This window comes from Athene cunicularia, assembly GCF_003259725.1.
Source record: "Athene cunicularia isolate RWA chromosome 26 unlocalized genomic scaffold, athCun1 chr26_part2, whole genome shotgun sequence".
NCBI lineage: Eukaryota > Metazoa > Chordata > Aves > Strigiformes > Strigidae > Athene > Athene cunicularia.
The window spans coordinates 51,422-64,571 of NW_020799137.1; the positions used below are offsets into that span (position 1 = coordinate 51,422).

Here is a 13,150-nt window from a genome sequence, read left to right on the forward strand (position 1 = left end):
GTTCTCTGCGGTGTCTCTCCCACTGCCATCTGCCGGTCACCAGGGCTGGTGGTGACCGTGACCTAAAAAAACCCCTCAGGCAGCTGGTTTCCTGCAGGAGAGCGGGTGCTGCTGGGCTCCTGCTGTAGGATTTCAGGGAGAAGGGAAGGGCAGAGCCGCAGGGCAGCCTGGCCAGGCAAAGCAGGGGCGGGAGGATGGGGAGAAGCAAAAAGCGAAGGTCCAATCCCAGCGAGTTCACAACCTGCGAGGCCCTTTCCCCACGTGCTTCTCGCAGCTGGGTGATGTTCTACAGTGAAAATGCTGCAGAAACTTGGCATCTGGGGACACATGCTTGCATTTAACTTCTTTTTTTGCTGTAAAGATGAAAAAGTATGTGTTTGGGGGTGAGAGGCTGGCTGCTGGGCCTCTAAAAACAGGGAGCCAGAAGCGCCCCAGCCCCAGGTTTTTTGTGGTGGTTTTTTTTTTTTTTTTTCTGAGCTCTCTTGCTCTTGCTTTCCTTTCCCAAAAATTCCTGGTGGGGACATATTTTTGCTCTGCACTAAGCAGGACCTTGGGAAATATTCCCTATGTCATCCTCAATCTCCTCATGGCTGCTGCTTTTACACCGGATTAAAAACATTAAATTGCAACCTTGCAAAAATCAGCACCCGGATGTTTCTGGAAAGGAAAAAAATCTTCCAACACCCCCAGGACCCACACTGTCTTTTAGCAAATCTACCTAAGCACACAGTCAAGGACATTTTACAGATATAATAAGGCGGCCCCCGGCCTCCAGATCCCCCAGTGAGACACTGCACGCCCCACAACAGGGTTTCACAACAGGATTTATTCAGTGCATGCTCTGGGGATGAACAGGACACAACATCATGGGGAAGGACACGAATATTGGCCTTCAGGACATTCTCCACCTCATCTATTTAAGAAATCAAAGGATGTGACAACCAGAGCAGGGACTGTATCTCCTAGTCCCTTCCACCGGTCTGCAAAGCTTGAGCCATATTTAACACACCTTCCTGGGAATCCTCAGGTGAAGGGAGGGGAGACATGAGGGAATAAAACACACAGCGTCCCAGACAATGAAAGTGGTCCTGTAACAACTCCTGGAACCACCCGTAATCTCCAACATCATTCACTTGACTCTCTTGAGCTCAAATTGTACAAGCACATGTAATGACCTTTTTCTCCTGGACCAGGTTCCACCACACGCAAAATATATGTCAACTGGGATCTGTATCTAAATTCAAATACACTTAAGTTATGCAAAGAAGGAAGCCATGCAGAAGAAAGCTGTACAGAGAAGTCGGTAACTCCTCTTTAGCACTGAAGGGTTTTCTTCTGTGCTTGCACACAGGTGCAGGCACACGCGTAAAATAACGTCATGGCAATGGACTAACTGTGGAATGGGTACATGTTGCAGAGAGCAGAAGAGAGGAAGAGACAAGGGTTGCCGAGGTGTGAGGAGGAGAAAGGAGTACATCTGGGTAGTACTGGCCATAGCTACCAGAACCAGGAAGGAAATAGAAAACCTCTCCTGTGGAACAAAAAAAAAGAAAAAAAAAAAGCCACTCTTTTTTGACAAGGTGGGGTAAAAGATGAAGCTTCTCCAAAATTGAGACAGACAGACACATCAGGAGGGGAAAAGAGCGTTTTTGTTGGAAACTCATCCTGACAAACACCAAATCCAACCACCATGTCTCATGGCCACTCGCGTTTCCAAGTCGTTCTGCTTTCCCTGGGGACACGGTGCGGCGGAGCCTGCCAGCCACACAGGTGGGTGGGACAGCTCATCACTTCCAGTTTGGAAACGGACCAGAAGCCCAGGCTGGCTGGGAAGAAAGGAGAAGGGTCCAAGGTCACCAGCATTATGGCAGACACCCTCCTGCCCTTGGGTCTCCTCAGGAAGGGGACCAAGTTCCCATGGGACTGCCAGCTGCCCTTGGCTCGCCGGGGCTGGAGCAGATGAGGCAGGGTAAGAAGAGAGCGTGTCAACCGGAATTGTCTGTGGTGTCTCCCAAGCCTACCAGCGTTGTGGAACAACCAATGCTGAAGAAAGCCTTGGTTACTGGTGCAGGGACAGCTGAGAAAGACCATTCAAAGCAGAAGGCCCACCACGATGACACTGGGTAGGAGGAAGAGTGAAAGCCCCAAGTATGTAGCGGGGGCTCCAGCCGTGGGATGATCCATGCTCGTCTGGTCTGAGTTTGTCTCCAGTTCCTCAGTGTCCAGGGCACCTGCTGGCAGAAGAAAACCCAGAGTTAAGGGGGAAGATGGGGACAAAAGAGAACATCCCGCTCATGCAGGTCCATCAGTGACGTGCACCAAGGCAGCAGCGCAGCGATCCAGCGAAGGCGTGACACGGCCGTGGGTTAGTGGGGAGCAGGCTGTAAACAGAACCATGCTGCACGAACGAGACATCCGACCTTACAGCGTTAGAGGAAAGAGTGAGGAAAAGGGTTGGTGCCACACACGAGAGGAGGATCCAGAGGACCAGTCTGATACTGGTTCCTCCCAAGCGCTCTCCATGCTGCTTGGGGATCACTGGACGTCTGCGTGTCCATGCCAGGACAGACCCCACAATCACCTTACCTGAGAGGGAGGTCTGGAAAGCAGGGCTCTGCCCTTTTTTTTCTTTGGAAGATGATGTTAAGCGCAAGAAGGTAGGCTCTTCAGGGCTGAAAACCACTGACTTTGAGGGGGTTATGAGTTCACCTTTATTGAAAACTAACTTGATCTCTGGAACAATTTGGCTGGGGGATGGAGGTGGACTGGAAAAGGCTGATTTCTCTTTCCCATCCTCTTTCCCATCTTTATTCATTTCTGGGACAGATTTGGGGCTGAAGGCTGTGCCCATGCTTTCTAGTAAGGCTGGATCCTTTGTAGTTAAGGGGCTAACAGGCTCTCCAGTGTCTACCTCTACTTCTGGAGATACTTTATAATCCAGGTCTAACGTGGGCTCAAAGGAAAGAGTTAACGCAGTTGCCTCAGTAGGATTGAGTGTTTCTGTTTCAATGGGTTCTGGCTTTGTGGTTGTGGAAGTTTTCGCTTGTATCTTGGCTGTCGTGGTAAGTGCTGGTGGTGGTGTGGTGATTTTTGGCTTTGCTGATGTCATAGTGGTAGGTGTTGGCTTGGCTGTAGCAGGCTTTGGCTTAGCCGCAGTTGTGGTGGGCTTTGGTTTGGTTGTAGTGGTGGTTGTGGTGGGTTTTGGTGTGGTGGGTGATGGTTTGGTTGTAGTGGTGGTTGTGGTGGGTTTTGGCGTGGTGGGTGATGGTTTGGTTGTAGTGGTGGTTGTGCTGGGTTTTGGCGTGGTCAGTGATCGTTTGGTTGTAGTGGTGGTTGTGGTGGGTTTTGGCGTGGTCGGTGATGGTTTGGTTGTAGTGGTGGTTGTGGTGGGTTTTGGTGTGGTCGGTGATGGTTTGGCTGTAGTGGTGGTTGTAGTGGGTTTTGATTTGGCTGTAGTGGTGGTTGTGGCGGGCTTTGGTGTGGTGGGTGTTGGCTTGGCGGTAGCGGTGGTTGTGGTGGGTTTTGGTTTAGTTGTAGTGGTGGTTGTGGTGGGCTTTGGCGTGGTGGGTGTTGATTTAGTCGTTGTTGTTGTGGTGGGTTTTGGCATGGTGGTTGTGAGCATGGTGGGCTTTGGCTGGGCAGCAGTGGTGGTGGGTGCTGGCATGGTGGGTTTTGGTTTGGCCATGGCTGTGGTGGCTGCTGGTGCTGCGGGTTTTAGCTTGGCTGGGGTTGTCAGTGGGAGGGTGGTGGCAGGTTTTGGCTTGGCTGTTGTTGCAATAGGTGCTAGTGTTGTGGGTTTTGGCTTGGCTGTGGTTGGGAGCATGGTTGTGGGTTTTGGCTTGGCTGTGGTGAGTGTAGTTGTGGGTGGTTTGGCTGTGGTTGTGGTTGGGAGCGTGGTTGTGGGTTTTGGCTTGGCTGTGATTGGGAGTGTGGGTTTGGGTGGTGGCTTGGTTGTGGTTGGAAGTGTGGTTGTGGGTGCTGGTTTGGCTGTGGTGGGCACTGGTGTTGTGGGTGCTGGTTTGGCTGTGGTTGTGGGTTTTGGCATGGCTGTGGTTGGGGCGGATGGGCTTGCCTTTGTTGTCACAGGGGCTGGAGTGGTCTCTTCTACAATGGGTTCTGGTAAGAGACGAAAAGGGCCACGGGTTAGGGCTGGGCTCAGCTGACCTCAGCGGATCCCCTGCACCGAGCGGGGCCACCAGCAGTCAACCGGGGCAGTGGGAAGCAACAGCCGACCCCTCTCAGGTCACTCTGGGCCATCCCCTGCTCCGGGGTTCCCAACCTGGAGACATCTTGTCTCCCTCACACAACCTCCTGCCTCAGGATGGGGGCAGCCATGCCTGGCTCAGGGGGTACGGGGTCCTTGTCTGCCCCTCCTCGAGGCAGCTGACCTGCCGTAGGCGCTGCCATTGCACCTCATGTCTCATGGTCCAGCCCTGGAGCTGGTGGGTGAGGGCTCCCCAAAGCTCCAGGAGGGATCAGAGCTTGGACCCCACCACAGGGGTCTGAGCCCCAAGAGCTTGTCAAGGGACACGTAATGACTTCACTTACCACACAGGGAGTTGACACAGACTCTGTCCTCAGGACACTGCGAGCATGAGGGTCCTTCCTTGTACGGCTTTCGGCCTTTCATATTACCCCTGGAAGAAGAAGACACCAAGAAAAAAGAGGCATGAAGAGAGGGGGAAACACCCATCCCAAAGAGGGAGTCTGATTCAACTGGAATATCCCAGCCAAGACAAAACTCAGGATTAATGTAAAAAAACAGGTCTCTGTCTCCTGCCACACTGTCAGTGCTGTTTACTCAATGGCCTGACCCAAGGCTGCTAAAACCAGGGGAGACAGCTCCATGGAGCAGATCCTTCAGCACCCCTCAGAACAGAGCAGTCGATGGGTATCTGCACACGTGATGTCGTCTCCTTTCTGCTCAAGACCCCTAAGGAGGTCTGCAGCGACCGGCCACCCTTGTTTGGCCTCACCAGCTCCAAGCAAGCCGTTCCCAAGGCTGGTCCCAGGGCTCTGCAAGCCGGCACTCACCTCTCCTCCCACGTCCAACCCTTCCTGCTGGTGCAAACATGTTTCTCCACCTCAGGCAACCGCTGCTGCCGGCGGGGAAGAACAAGGTGCAGAGCAGGGAGCTGCCGTTTGTATCCTCAGCTACTGGGAGTGTCGGCCGTGGGCAGCTCTTGGAGAGGGGGGAGGTCCCTCCCTGGGTCTGTGCCAGGAGCTGAACCAGACCTCAACAGTTGCAATCACGGGCGAGGATCACCAGACAACCCTTCCTTCCTTTGTGACCAACCCAAGATTAACAAAGACTGTTCTTGGACTTGCTTTGCTGTTATTTCTGATCAAGGCCAAATCCCGCTCTGCTATAGGAACCGAAGGAAAGACATTTCCAGCACAGAAACCCCATCAAGGTGCACCAAGCCACACGAGGCATAGGACTTACGGCGGGTAATAGTTGCAAACAAGCAGGTACATGTCCTCTGTTTCGATTCCTTCGATCTTCTCACAAAACTTTGCCCCACAGCCGATCTGATACGTGCTTGCCCAAACCACCTAAGACAAAGACCAGGGGTGAGGGTGAGGTGAGTGGGGGAAGACAGATGCCCTGTTCGCAGCCTGTCCCCTGGCCTTGAAAGCTCCTTTATCACCACACCAATGCCCCCCCTCGTCTCTTAGTGTGTGCCCCAGATCCCCACGTTGCTTTAGCATTCAGGATCCTGCCCCTTGTGTCTGGGCCACCTTCCCAACCTAGGGCTGCAGCCCACACATCCAAGTGCCACAGCTTTCATCCCACATAGTCCATCGGGGCAGAGCATCGCCATCTCTGCTTTGGTCCTAGAACCCTGAGTACATCTGTCCTCGTATTTACCACCAACACCTCTGCTCCTCTTTCCCCACCCAAGCTGTGAAGGAACACTCAGACCTCATATCTCCACCTAAGACAAGTTGGCACCCAGCTCTGCTGAGTAGCCAAACAGGGCTGCAGAGCTTGTTTAAAAGAGGTCTTCTCCAAAAGGCTGGTCATGCCTGGCAGCATGCCCAGGTCCCCCTGTACCATTCTGATTCCTACCTGGTTCCCCATCCCTTTGCAAAGACTTTGGGAGAAGCTGGGGCTCTGGTCCAGCTCCTTTCCCAAGACCCCCATCCCTACATCCCAGCAGCCTGGTACCTGGGTGTAGTGGCCACACATCTGTCCAGGGGCACACGTGGAAGTTGTCAAGTTGTAGTATTTCTCCTCTCCGTTCCAGTCTTCCACAGCAAATTCTAGGTCCAGGGTTGGGGCCATAGCGAAGAGGTTTTCACCTCGGCGGCCCCTCTCCTTGTTGTGGTCCCAGATGCACTTCTCTGCGTAGGCTTGAGCAAAGGCCTCCAGCTCCATGTCCCAGCTCTGAAAGGAGCTTGGTGTCAGCATACGGAGAGGCACACCTGGCTCTCCAACACACACAGAACACGTACCAAGGATTCTTGGGCTCTCTGGCCACAATTTCCCCATTCATGAGTCTTCTAATCCCTACCCAACACAGTTCTCAGGAGATGGGAGCTCCACAGTCAGTCCCAGCACAACCCAAACTTCAGCTTAGAGGTCAAACAGGGGAAGGTCAGGGCATCAGCACAACTCTCACAACTTTGCCTGGAGCATCTCTAACATCATCCTCAACTCAGGGTGGAGAAACCATGAATTCAGATGGAGGAAGGGAGGAAACTCACTCCAGGTCATGCAGGAGGCGGCCTGGGGCCATCCCATCCTTCTTTGACCGGGGTTGAGATGGGAGGAGAGCAGGACACATCTCCCCTGGCAGCTGCACAGAGCCTGGGAGCACACACTCCTGGGAAACATCATCTGCTCTCCTGGATCCAAGACGCGGCTGCCCGGCTGCCTGCCAAGAGCCCCCTCGGAGCCGCAGCAGCCCCACCGCCAGCTGAGCCCACCAGCCTGTGGTCCCCCGCCGGCCACATTGATATGCAGCAGGAGGAGGAGGAGAGGGTTTTTTTGCAGGGAGGCATACAAGGAACCCTACACCGCAGCTGTTTGGACCGTCCTTGTACCATTTGATGGAGACAGAAGCTTTGCTTCTGCAGGGGGCTGGAAGGCAGCCCAGCAAACAGCAGGTCCTAAGGGGGGACCTTCCTGGATGGAGGCAGAGGGGGACAGAGCACGGCCCTGATGCAGGACATGTCCCCATGGGGTGCTGAGGGGATGCGGATGGGCCCCTGAGCAGCAGCACAAAGAGACCAGGGGCAAAGGACACCAAAATATCTGGATGGGGGCACAGACACTGACCTCCCACCGTGGCCCTGAGCCAGGCTGAGAGCGACGGCTGGAAACCCAGTTTGGGGAGCGCACACTCCTCTCCCTCTGGCACGGAGCTGGGCTCCATAAACAGGGGACTCGCACCTGCAGGATTTGCCTCATTAAAAAAGAAAAGTGGCTTTAGGCTATGTATCCCCCCCATCGCCTAACTATTTCCACAGCAACCAGATCCGTGTCCCAAACAGAAGCGCAGGGTGACCTCAGCCGGGCATGGTGCCACGGCAGCAGGTGAACTCAGAGGCGAAGACAGCTCATGCAAACGTCCCAGGAGGGAGGCGAGCACGGCGCTCTCATGGAAAACCTCTACCAAGAAATCATCAGGGCTGCTAAACATTTGTTGTGCTTCAAAAAAAAAAAAAAAAAAAAAAAAAAAAAAAAGCCTTTGGCACCAGACTGCGAGCGGGTCCTGTATGTTTAAGCAAAAACAAAGCAATGCTGAGGAGGGGAGCATCTCAAAGCACACGATCTGCAATCAAAGCTTCAGCCAGGAGCAGCAGTCACTGGTTCAGAATTGCCACTGACTTCAGAACCTGAAGGGATTGTTCCCCTCAGGCTTTGGCTCCAAAGCCCTTATACTCTGAGTTTCCTGTGCTCTGCCCTGGTGGGTTCCGTGGGATCATGGTGCTTCGGGTTCTGGCTCTGTTCCTTCAGAGTCTGAAGTCACTAGTCAGACCTACTATGCCTGAATACAGCTTTTTGCTCCATTTGCTTGGTAAGCTCCCGTTTACCAGACCACAAAGTTTTAATTCAGCCTGGGCAACTTTTGGGCCAGGCAGGGAGGTCTCCTCTAAGTACACTGTGACCAAAAGACAAAAGCACTCCAACTACCCATGATAAACAGTTGTCCTGCTCCTCCAGGCAAACAGTGAGAAAAATCACATGTGGTGCAAGATAAAACACGACAGCCAAATTTTAATCAAATCAAGAGCCTGAATAAGACAAAAAGCAGCACCAGCTTGAGAGCTCGCTTTTGCTCCCACTGCAGCCACACATGATGGTGGGGCCCTGACTCAGTTTCCCCAAGAAAAATGGGGAATCCCTCACCTCCAAGACAGCCATGAACAAGCCACAGTGAGGATTAGGAGTGTGATGGAAAGCCCAAGCAACTGAATGACCTGGTTGACATGTTCAAAGTTGAGGTTCCCTCCCATAGATAAAAGCTCATTGACCTGAAAAGGCAAATAAAACACACCAGGCGATGCCCCACAGCAGGATTCCCCCTCCAGCCCGGGGCACCTGCTCATGGCAACATCTTTCCTGCCTTCTCTCCCCATCACAAGGAGCTCCAGCGGGCACTGATGTGAGAGGGAGCTGCATTGCTCTCACACAGAGCATCAGGGGCCGTGGATCACACTTCAGAACTTCCAGGAATGATCAAAGCCAACTCTATAGGTGAAAGGAAACTCATCACTTTAGAGGCAATTTAGGGAACTCCTCCACTGACACCTAGTTGTGACCCTACACAAGAACTGTTCTGCCTCCCCTAAAGAAAACCCCAATCTCTCCTAGCATAAAGATTGAGGCTTGCACTACAAAAACACCCTCTGATATTCCCCTGCAATAAAAGCCTCTTACCATCTTCAGCATATCCATAGCAGGAGGAGACACCTGGGAGCGGTATTTATTGTGCCCGTCCAAGATTATCTTCTTTTCTTCATCACTCAAGGACCAGCTCAGCTCCAGCGCTGTGAGCAACAGGAAAACAGGAGGAAGACCTGAGCTCAGCATCATGCAGCCAGCTTCTGCTCTTAGCAGCCCACGGCTCTGGCAGTCAGATTTAAAGCACCTCCCAAAAGCAAGGAACACCCAGCAGCTTGAAGATTGGGGAGGAAATGTATTTCTTTATTAGAGCAGAGTTTCGGAGCCACACGGTACACACCCATCTCACATTTCGGCCGTGATGGAGAAGCAGCAGCACGGCCGGTGCCAAGGAGTGTGCAGGGTCCACTCCCCGAGACAGAACCTGTGTCTGAACCATAATCCCTGCGTTGGTATGTTCATCCAAACCTCCGCTGCTCCAAACCTCGGACATCCCCTTAGCCCTCGGTTATAGGTCCCCTCTTCTACCTCCTGTCCCTTTTCTCCTCAACCATAACAATAATCCCATGGCAACTGGCAAAACCCTGTTTTATACAACGGTCCTCCCCATCCCTGAAATGCAGCTGCGTCTAGAAACGAATGCAACAAGATGCAACGGCTGAGAACAGTTTGCAGCGTCGTAACTCCCCGGGTGGGAGTCGCAGCCCCCCTCAGCCAGCCCCATGTCTGTGCACTGGCCATGTCTGGGGGAAAGCAGTGGGCAGCTGGGAACAGCCCCCCCCAAGGGCTCCCCCAGCCTGCTGGTGGGGGTAAGCCAAGGGTTGATGCCCCTTCCCTGTGCCATCAGGAGAAGAACAGGGTATAGAGCTGAAATTGCCCCAAAAAGGGGGAGTTGAGTCTATAGCTGCCTTCAGGGCTGGCTGGAGTAGCCGGACCATTAGCTCTGGAGGGACAGGCTGTGCTCCCTTCCCTCCAGGCAGACACCCGCAGGGCCCAGCATCAGGTGTCCTTGAACCAAGGCTGTCTGGCAGAGACCCTCCAGCCTGCCTGCAGCCTCTTCCTCCCCATCTGCGATTGTGCAAGCGCCCCGGCTCTGCTCCAGGAGCTGCCTTTGGGGATCGCAGGCTATTAGAAAGCATCGGCGGGTGGGCAGCTCTGGCTAGCAGAGCCAAGTTAATCACACGCTGTCGGCTCGGCCTCCCTCTCTCCCCTCCTGGCTCCCCAGGCAACGCTTTGCCATTTCTCCTTTTGCTTTGGACCACACTGATCATCCCTCTTGCCCCAATAGTTCTCCTACTACCTCCCTCATCTCTTACCTCTGCATATTACCTTACCCCTCTGTCGTTAGGCCCAGGGTCTACCATAGTCTCAACAGTCCAACAATTTCTGCAAGCAGGGTCTGAGGCTAACAGCTCCGCTGGTCAAACCAGAGGTTCCCCTTTACTGCTAAGGTGAACTTCAGGACTGCAGTCTCTGTCGAGGCAAACCTGTCTCCATGCTGAGACACCTCCAAAGCTCTGCTGCTGCATCTCCAGAGACCTGGAGGAACAACTAGAAAGGATCAACGCTTGCTCCAACTCCAATCAGCTCACTGTGGCTTGGCTTACAAGGAACAAGGCATTGCTGAGAAGACCCCAACACACCTACAAGTCTCTGCAAATGTGATGCGGAGCCGAAGGGCCAAGCTCCAGGTAGCCCCTGGCACTACAGCATCCTAAGCCTCGCGGGAGATAGGGCAGCAACAAGGACCAAGGAAAATGGGACACACAGTGCTCGAAAGGCAAACAGCCCTGGAGGAGGCACAACCAGGGCATGCAGCTCACGGGGGAATGTGAGAGCCGATGCATTCGGCAAGGTCAGGCACAACTGCTGGCAGAGGGGGTGCAGGGATGTTCCCCAACTCCCCAACCTGCGCCGACAGCTCTTTCCTGAGGCAATGTCTGAAGCCTCGAGCTTAACAGCACAAGGCCCAAGCCCCACCCGGGAGCTGACAAGCTCGTGTCCAGCCGGCATTAGGTAAGCGCACGAGGAATGCGGCTTCGCTTCTGCTCCCTCAGGACCAGCCCAGCCACCCCCCCCAGGAGCTGGGAGCTGGCACCTGAGAGGCTGGGAAGGGGCCATTCGGCTCCACAAAGTCACAGCAGAACCACAAAGCCTGGTTTTTTACTGACTCACGTCTTGAGGATCTTCAGTGCAGCTTCTCGGGTGTCTACCACGGCTAATAGATTGTCTGGGTGGTACCGGGAGCTTTCTCTCCTCTGCTTGACTGTTTTTATGAATTCCAGAGGAGCTTATCATCTTCTACCCCTCAAGGTTTGTCTGAAATAAGCTGAATTATGAAGGACGGATGGAGACTGTTATTGGGAAGAAGGGAGGGACAGGCAGAGCTGTTGCATGAACAGTGTTTGAGGAACCAGGCTAAAACCAACACATTTTCTCAGATGTTTCTTTTGATGTTTCAAACAAGTGTGTTCTGACTTTTCACTTAAAATTACATTTCCACTTGAAAAAGTGCCCTAAAATGGGTTAAATAACCCCTCAAGAACTGACAGGCAAAATTAAAAGAAAAAAACTAATCAGGAAAGGGGAAAAGGTGCATTAACACTTGCATTTAATTGCAAAAAGTAAAAACTTTTTATTCTTACATACAAATCGCATTTATTTACACACTTTACAGGCTTTTTCCAAGTATTTACAAAGTTTGCAATATATTAAATTATGACCATCCATAAAATTCTGCATTAAGTGCATATTTACATTCTTTTTTTTTTTTAAATCTACCACTGAATTTATAGTGTTCAGCATTGAAACAGTCTTTATGCATATATAGCTTTACTTCCCAGCACCCCTGAGCCTTTATAACAAGCCTCCCCTCCCCATAGACAAAGAGATAATGCTAAAAATAAATCACCTGTCATTTGTTTGAATCTCCAAAGCAAAGGGGAAGTCCAGCATCTCCCTTGTTTAACTCAGCAGGACAGTAAATCTATCCTTTACAAGCAGGAGTTTCCTGAAGAGGAGAATATGGTTCTACATAATAAAATCTACGAAGAGGAGAACATTTGGTTTGCAGGAAGCAAAAGCTCTTTGTGCACTCACTGAAATGGCCTCACCCCAGAAAGTGTTTGGTTCTTCTGGGGGCCACGGGGCTAAACGTGGAACACTGAGCTAGGGATGGGGCAGATCCTGCAAACTTCACTCCTCGGAGCAGCTTTCCTGATGTGAACACGGGGGTTCAAAGGCAGGAGGATCACCCTGCTGAGACGGTGGCCTTCACCGAGCTCACGTCTCTAGGAAAAGAAGACACTCTCCTGCTCCCCACCTCCCCTCGCTCGGGGTGTTCCCACGCCGGGGAGGCCAGCCATGAGAGAAGGGAGGTGCTTTGATCCAGCCCAGTAAAACCAGCTTCTCTGCCAGACCATTACAGCAAGAGACTAGCAGGAGAAGCTAAAGGCCCGAGACTCCTGGGAAACCCGACCGTAGAAAGCTCTTCAGGGTTTTGCAAAAGGAGTTTGAGGCTGGGATCTGCAGAGATGCCTCGGGGGAATTTGTGTGTGCAATGCCAGTGGGGAAGAAAAAAAAAGAAAAGAGAAAAAAAAGAGAATCAATAGAAACTGGCAGCTTGGCTCCCCTAGGGGATGCCTATTTCCTGGTACTGAAGTAAATAATACTCCTTTCTCCTCTTTGCAGTTACCCTGAGTTCAGGGCTGACCAAGAGCAACGGTCAGTGATCCCTGCTCTTGGAAACCAGCTTTAAACCGTGATCCTCCTGCCCAGCTGATGGGTGACAGCACATTTTCTAGCCTGACAAGGAGAGAAGTGACCCCTCTGCACCTCTGCCACTGGGCTCTTGGGTAGCACCGATTTCTCTGCCTCACCGGTGTGATTTCAGCTTTGCAGCCTCCGGGAAGTCAGGTGAGCAGGAGCCCATCTCCCCACTCACAGGCAAGGAGCTCTGAAGCACACAGATAAGATTTTAAGAAGCTGGCATGCACACATTGACCAGGCACCCCTCTGAGCTGGCCAGCGTGGGGAGGGGGGGATTGTCCAAACCAGTACATACACCTGCATATGCACAAGTGCCAAAGTGAAGCCAGTGGTGAGGGAGACCACGACAGGACACCCCCCTGCTGCAACTCCCCTCAACACGTCTGTCACTGCGATGCCTCAGTAGCCGAGGAAAGAGCCACATTCCCCCCAGTCCAGCCTCAGTGGATCACTAGATGCTGCTGGCTCTCTAGGGGAGTCCCAGCCTCCTGCAGCCTCTGCAAAGGCTCTGTGAAGCCCAAGCCCCGG

At 52.8% G+C, this 13,150-nt stretch overlaps 1 protein-coding gene across 1 annotated transcript; it reads right to left on the minus strand.

Moving 5' to 3' along the window:
- Positions 1–811: 811 nt before the first annotated feature.
- Positions 812–9,069, minus strand: PI16 (peptidase inhibitor 16). Its single transcript, XM_026864363.1, has 6 exons — positions 8,891–9,069; positions 6,173–6,391; positions 5,447–5,556; positions 4,549–4,637; positions 2,587–4,116; positions 812–2,234 (listed from the first exon to the last, which is right to left on the minus strand). Exons 1-6 carry the CDS (start codon positions 9,044–9,046, stop codon positions 2,092–2,094), a joined length of 2,247 nt encoding a protein of 748 aa, XP_026720164.1. The 5' UTR covers positions 9,047–9,069; the 3' UTR covers positions 812–2,091.
- Positions 9,070–13,150: the final 4,081 nt, after the last annotated feature.